This window comes from Abrus precatorius, unplaced genomic scaffold (assembly GCF_003935025.1).
Source record: "Abrus precatorius isolate BTA unplaced genomic scaffold, Abrus_2018 Scaffold7, whole genome shotgun sequence".
Taxonomy (NCBI): Eukaryota; Viridiplantae; Streptophyta; class Magnoliopsida; order Fabales; family Fabaceae; genus Abrus; species Abrus precatorius.
The window spans coordinates 6,507,942-6,515,058 of NW_020874417.1; the positions used below are offsets into that span (position 1 = coordinate 6,507,942).

At 32.2% G+C, this 7,117-nt stretch overlaps 1 protein-coding gene across 1 annotated transcript; it reads left to right on the forward strand.

The window, feature by feature from the left end:
- The first annotated feature begins 3,563 nt into the window (after nucleotides 1-3,563).
- LOC113872641 (syntaxin-121-like) lies at nucleotides 3,564-5,626 on the forward strand. The gene is made up of 2 exons (XM_027510346.1): nucleotides 3,564-4,387; nucleotides 4,824-5,626. The coding sequence occupies exons 1-2, from the start codon at nucleotides 3,838-3,840 to the stop codon at nucleotides 5,243-5,245; spliced, it is 972 nt and encodes a 323-aa protein (XP_027366147.1). The 5' UTR covers nucleotides 3,564-3,837; the 3' UTR covers nucleotides 5,246-5,626.
- Nucleotides 5,627-7,117: the final 1,491 nt, after the last annotated feature.

Genomic DNA, 7,117 nt, shown 5'->3' on the forward strand with positions numbered 1-7,117 from the left:
AGAACAGATTGTTCCAGCTCGATACCGTCAAGAATTTCTTACTATTGCATGGGAACATGTTCATCTTCGAGGTATTTTTTTTCCTAACCAACTTGTAACAACTTTGAGAACTATCTAGAAGTGAAAATCATTGATTAAGATGTAAGATATCCTTTTAGAGTCTCAGCAATGATTGATAGCACGTCTTAGGGATAAGAACTATTCTCATCTCTATTCCCTTGGAATTTTTTTAGTTTGAATTTTTTTTTCGAATGACTATGAGTTTTTTTATAATTATTATTTTTTACTTCTTTCATTATGAGTAGTTAAATTCATAATTAAGACTATAATAGATCTTTTGCACATTTTATATGATATCCACATTTGATGACAATTGCGACTTCCTTTTTTGATTGGTTTTTATTCTTTCAAACTTATATTTATATGTTTAGAATTGATCATTCTAAACATATCATAATTAATTATATTATAAACGATTGTATCACATATAGTTAATGAATTTATAGGATAAAATGAGACAAATAATTAGGTAGATCAGATTTAGTTATTTTCTTTCAACCGTTATTGAATTATAATTCATAGACTCTTTATGTTTTCTTTTCTTTTTGCCTTACATGACCATTGAGGGTAATAGCTTAGAAAAAATATTGTTAATATTGCATGACCATCAGGTATTAATAAATTTAGTATAAATGATTGACAATCATAAGGGAATCAAAATTAGAATTAATCTAAAGGCAAACATAAAGAAGTGTAAAAGTGAAATCATATGCTCTACAATTTATCTAAAATAGATTATTATCATAAGTTGTGCTACTTTCTTTATTTTCTAATTTATGTTGAATTTAAATCCTTATTTTATTTAATTTTGCATCCTTTGAGGTCAAACAATTGAATTAAGATACTTTTGATACTTAAAAACAATTCTCGTGGGATGATATTTCATAAATTTATTTTAGAACTCTTTATTACTTTTTAACAAGTACACTTGTTCAAACACTCAATAACCTCTATAATTGATAAATTCATAGATGATAAATGATGTATTATGTGTCAAACTTAGTTTATGTGTTGGGAGTGGCAATTTCTAACATTAAAAAATTTGAACAAATAAATTATGCATAAAAGTGGTGTATAATAATATAGTACTTTCATGTATGAAACTTTATAAAGAATTTAAAATATATCATATTTTAAAGTAGAAGCACACTTCTTTTATTTTACTCTTTGCGCACAACTTCTTAGAACTTTGTCCAATTCTTACTGAATACACTTGCAATTCCAACATTTATAATAGTTGAGTCTATACCCAAGAAGCAACGACTCCAAGATAGACACTAACATGGGGGCACCACTAAGATTTAAAATAAAGGACACTGCATACACATTTTATATAAATTATATACATTAAAAATTAAATATAGTCAATATGACAAAATTTAAATTGAAAGTTAAGATTAATGCATTCAAATGTGTGTGTATTAAACATCATTTCACAAACTTTGTCTTTTATAAAAAATAAAAAATAAAATTTGCTAAGGAGTCTCACAAAAAAAAATACTTGGAGATATCTCACAAAAAAAGTAAGAGAACATCTAACTATTTTAAGGCATTTTTCCTCCTTTTTTTAATTACTTTTTGAAAAATATAACATTTAAATTTGGTTCACCGAAAAATAAATTAGCAATTTCTAAAATTCGATAATCATCTAGTAACCCAAACTCATTTCCTTATGTCTCACAATTTTGTTTTTTCTTAATAATATTATGGAAAATTTTCTTTAAAAAAGACAAACTGCTATGAACAAATATTAGATCTTCTGTTTCATGTGTTGTTGTCTTGTTTATTCTTATAGAATGAATAAAAGAGTATATACTCCAATTTCTTTTAAACATGAAGATAAACATCATTGCCTAAGTAACTTAAGAATAACCTTTGAAAGTATTAGTGTATGAGCACCATGAACTAGCTACAAGATTTTGCATCTATTTTACTTCTATCATTCAAGGAATTAATATCATCAAAATTTTCTCTACCATCAAAATAATTTGTAAACTCTGCATTCACTTGTCTCTATATGTCTGCATCAACAAAACATTTGTTGAAGCATTTCATTCTTTTATGGATAAGTTTCAGATCTTGATGTGGAGGAACTCTTGAAATCTTCACTAAGTCACTCAAGAATATGATATTATACAAACAACAATGTGATTATAACTATATATAATCTATAAAAATGAATTAAAAATATAGGTATAAAAAATTAATAAACTATATTGATAAATGGCGTGCTACTTTTACTTGGGTTCAAATAATGAGTCAAATAATAAAGAAGGGTGCTACTAGATAATCTTATGGGATGACCTATAATGAATTTTTTAATATACATGACATCTTTTACAATTTTTGAGATCCAAAAACATTTTTGATGAATAAGATTTTTTTTATATTATTGGTTGCATATATATTTTTCAATGCAAGATTTAGTGTGTATACAATACAAGAAATCTAATAGATAGAAAGAAAATTAGCCTTTGTGATCAAACATATTAATTAACATATAATTGCATAGTTAGTGATAATTTGCATCACATTTGAGGGTCCAACCTTTGTAATTACATCTTTAGTTTGTTTGGTTATGAAATTTTATCTTTTATTTCCTAGGAAGAATCTAATATCTTTAAAAACATAGATCTAATCTTCCTAACATCCATGAAATTTAGAAAAGGTCTTTTTTAGAAATCACTTCAACCTTAATTCAATTTATTTTTTATTGGTTGCAATAGTCTTTCCACATGTCTTCTTTCATTTAAAAACAAATTTATTCTCAACTTACTATAAGTGAGAGGTTGATACCCACTTCGATTATTATAAATAAAAAAAAGAATTTTTTTTATAATAAAAATTTCTTTCAAAATGAAATGATAATCCTAGAGAATAAAATATTTTAATAATTTTATAACCAAAAGTCTTTCTAACTTATATATTAAAAGCATTTTTTAAAGCTCATATGTCTTTTTTATTTTTACATCAACACTAATGTTTGTTTTCATAATTAAAAAATTTTAATTTTCACAAAAAATAAGAGGCAATATCATAAATTTTACCTTTGATTTATCTACCTTTACTATAATTTCATTATCTATCTTTATGAACTCCACCAAATCTTGAAAGTATAATTTTTTTTTATAATCTCCTGCTCTACTTTAATTTTAATATAAAAAGTCTTATAAAAAGCAACATACTCTACTTTCAGGATAAAAACTATAACATCTATTTTAATTTTTCGTAATATTTTTATTTTCTTTATTCATTCACATCACACTATTCATAAAAAAAATTCTAAAAAGCTAATGATAATAATAATAATAATAATAATAATAATAATAATCATCATCTTACCTTAAAAGGGTAGTTTCCTCACTTGACTGATCTTCTTAACCCGATTCTAGACTCTCTCTTTAAGCTTAAGCAAAAAGGTAAGTACAGGGAACAGAATTTCCACGTACAAATGATCACTGAGTCAATGGCACAAACCTACGCGCTTCCATGGTTCACCAGTTCAACCTTCCCCATGCGAAGTTTCTACCTCTTTACCACACCCTTCGGCACACGCCACACGGTACGGACCAACCCACTCTCTCTCCCTCTCTCGCGCTACCACGTCATTTTCAACCCCACGTTGACTTCTCTACACGCTCTCTTTCCCGCAGTTGAAATTGCATCAATAACCCACACAAACCAACCCTCTCTCACTTCACTTCAATACTCCTCTTTCTCTCACCTTGTTGTTATTGTTGTTGTTGTTGTTGAATCCAAAGCAACCAAAATTAAAAAATGAACGACTTGTTCTCCGGTTCGTTCTCTCGCTTCCGCAGCGACCAAGCCTCGCCGGATCCTCACCACGTGATCGAGATGACCGGCGGCGGCGGTGGAGTGAACCTCGACAAGTTCTTCGAGGATGTTGAGGGAGTGAAGGAGGAACTGAAAGAGGTTGATGAGCTAGCGCAGAATTTGAAGAGTAGCCACGAACAGAGCAAAACGGTGCACAACGCCAAGGCCGTTAGGGACCTTCGTTCGCGCATGGACGGCCACGTGTCCGTCGCTCTCAAGAACGCCAAACTTATTAAGCTCAAGTTGGAGGCTCTGGAGCGGTCCAACGCTGCGAACCGGAACCTCCCCGGTTGCGGACCCGGTTCGTCTTCGGACCGGACCCGAACCTCCTTGGTCAACGGTTTGAAAAAGAAGCTTAGGGACTCTATGGAGAGCTTCAACGAGATTCGCCAACTCATATCGACGGAGTACAGGGAGACCGTGCAACGCCGTTACTTCACCGTTACCGGCGAAAACCCCGATGATAAGACCCTTGATCTCTTAATCTCCACTGGTAAGGTTTTGCTTTCCATCAATCTTCGAAAAACTCCACATTTATTCGGAATTTCCTCGTTTTATGAATCCCTAAAATGTAACCTCAAATGAAATATAATAACCAAAGCCACTTGATTCGATTGTTAAGGAGCTTTGGGTGAGTCGCACTTGATTGTGTATTGCTTGGGGGCAATGTGGATTTTAGATCTTCAGATAAAAATAATTGAAATGAAATAGGACATACTCATGATTAATTTGTCTCATTTTCTCCATCATTGCTTCAATTGAAGAACAAATAGAACTTCATGAAATTAGTGGACAGTTTATTAAAATTCAAGTCTGTGAAGAACCTTTTGGCCCCCTTGATTTAATATTCGGGTTCAGTTTTGTGAAATCTGATTTGATGCAAAGTTTGGGAGATTCTATAATAAATACTGAGTTTCACTTTTATGCAGGTGAGAGTGAGACCTTCCTTCAGAAAGCGATTCAAGAACAGGGCAGGGGTAGAATTTTGGACACCATCAATGAGATTCAAGAGAGGCATGATGCTGTGAAAGAGATAGAGAAGAGTCTGAAGGAGTTGCACCAAGTGTTCCTTGACATGACAGTGTTAGTGCAAGCTCAAGGTGAGCAATTGGATGATATTGAGAGTCATGTGGCAAGGGCTCATTCATTTGTGCGCACCGGAGCTGAGCAGTTGCATACTGCGCGCAAGCACCAGAAAAACACCAGGAAATGGACCTGTTATTGTATTATACTTCTTCTGGTGATCATCTTGTTTGTGGTGCTCTTCACTGTGAAGCCGTGGGAACATAATGGTAGTGGCAGTGGTCAGCCTGCACCGGCTCAAACACCTCCTTCTCCTCCTAATGCTTAACCTTAGGGATTAAGCATTTATAAATTGCGATGCATGCTGGTTTCATTTATTTTTATTTGAGCATTGAGATATATTATATTTTGGGAGGTGAGATAAACATGTATTAGCTTATGATTTGAAAGGAAATCTGTAGGCGTGACTTACAGTTTTATTTCGACACATAGAAAGGTTGGATGATTTAACAAAGTATGAGAAAGGAGAGAGTCTGTTGTTTTGTTGAGGTGGATTTTTGGAGATCATTATCTTGAGCATCGTATTCTTTTTCTGTAAGTAGCTTATCAGTTTGATCAGTTGCAGTGTTGCCTGATAGTTTATATGTATTTTTTATGGGATCTTTCCCCAATTATGATGTATAATATCTTACTCTTCTCTTATGCTGTTTTATTATTCTCTTTGCATAATTTCTCCTCTTTGTTATCATATTTCATCTGAGTAATTTTTACTTGGTCTGGATTGTGATATGTACATAAATTTCACAATTTACGACCAAAAAAGTTGATACATGTCGCTAGGAGTGGCTGGGACCATTTAGTTTCAGACCACCCAATTTCTTTTATGTCTCTGAGGACCCATTGAACTTAGAGGCATGTCTACGTTGCACTTATTCCCAACTGATGAGCGCGTTAATTATCTACTTTTAAAACTCGATCTGCTACTGCAAGCATAAGGTGAAAGCTCAACTCAGTTTCAACTGAATCTGTTAATAATATAATACACAAGTTTACGTTGTCCACTATTCTAGTAGTTTTTGTTCTCTGAGATAGAAATTAATTAAACTAATAAATTATGAGAGCTATCAATGTACATCTCCATAGTTTGTCATTGCTTATGCAGATAAAAACAAGTGCGTGAAGAATGATAATGGTGGTGTAAAGCCGTAAAAGGGCATATTCATACTTCATAGGTTTATCTGTAGGTTCCTTATTGGGTTATTTATAAGTCACTTTAGAGAAACAAGCTCCAAATTCTTGTTTCTAGGGTCTTGAGGTTGATTTCTTAATAGGAAAGTGGTGAAATGGACCTTGTGAATTTGTAGCGTTGTAGATTTTCAGTGTAATTCTGTTCTGCTTTTGATCCATCATGATCACCTTGATAGAACTTCTTCAAATATCTGATAATTGTTTTTTGGACCAGTATCTGATAGATACCTTGAATTCCCTTGGTACCTTGACAGTGTTTTGGTAAAAGCCCAATCGGTTACAAAGAAGTTATATTAAAAACTTGTGTCCTTAAGAGTCGTACCAACACCAACAGGGACTGCTTATTCATTCTCAAATGACTGGCCAAGTCAAGTCACAAAATAATGCCCATTTGGGCGTTGATTAGTCATCTACTTACGCGTGGCTCACCTTGATAATTAATGGCATGGAAATCAGCTTATCCAACGAGTAAATAAGGGGTACTCTTCTTAAAATTTTGGGTAAAATATATTTAAATATCTTGATATTTAATGAAATTAAACCTAATATCCCTTTTTTTTCTTTTAACTTCACACTTACTTCAATTCATATAACATAAAAAATCAATGGAGGTGTATCTGGTAATGGTGAAAATTAGATATAGAGTGATGTTATATAAATGACTAAATTATCATTTTAGTCTCTGAAAGAGTTTGAGTCCAACATTTTAGTCTTTAAGATACTTAAAATGTCATGTTAGTCTCTAACTTCCTTCTTTGTCATTCATTTTAATCTTAGGATTCAGACTCTGTTAAGAAACAATAACAGAAAGTTGAGTTATCACGTTAAGTAAACATGACACCTTTAGTTGTCAAACAACGTCATTCTGATTCAAGCACCCCTTTACCCAAACATATCAGCATATATGTTATGTACCTCTAGTCTTTCACTATTAGGGTTAAGGTTCTTAATT

Coding starts and splice junctions, on each gene's coding strand:
- LOC113872641 (XM_027510346.1), top strand. CDS start 3,838: ATGAACGACTTGTTCTCCGGTTCGTTCTCTCGCTTCCGCAGCGACCAA. Junction 4,388..4,823: donor TGATCTCTTAATCTCCACTG/GTAAGGTTTTGC, acceptor ACTTTTATGCAG/GTGAGAGTGAGACCTTCCTT.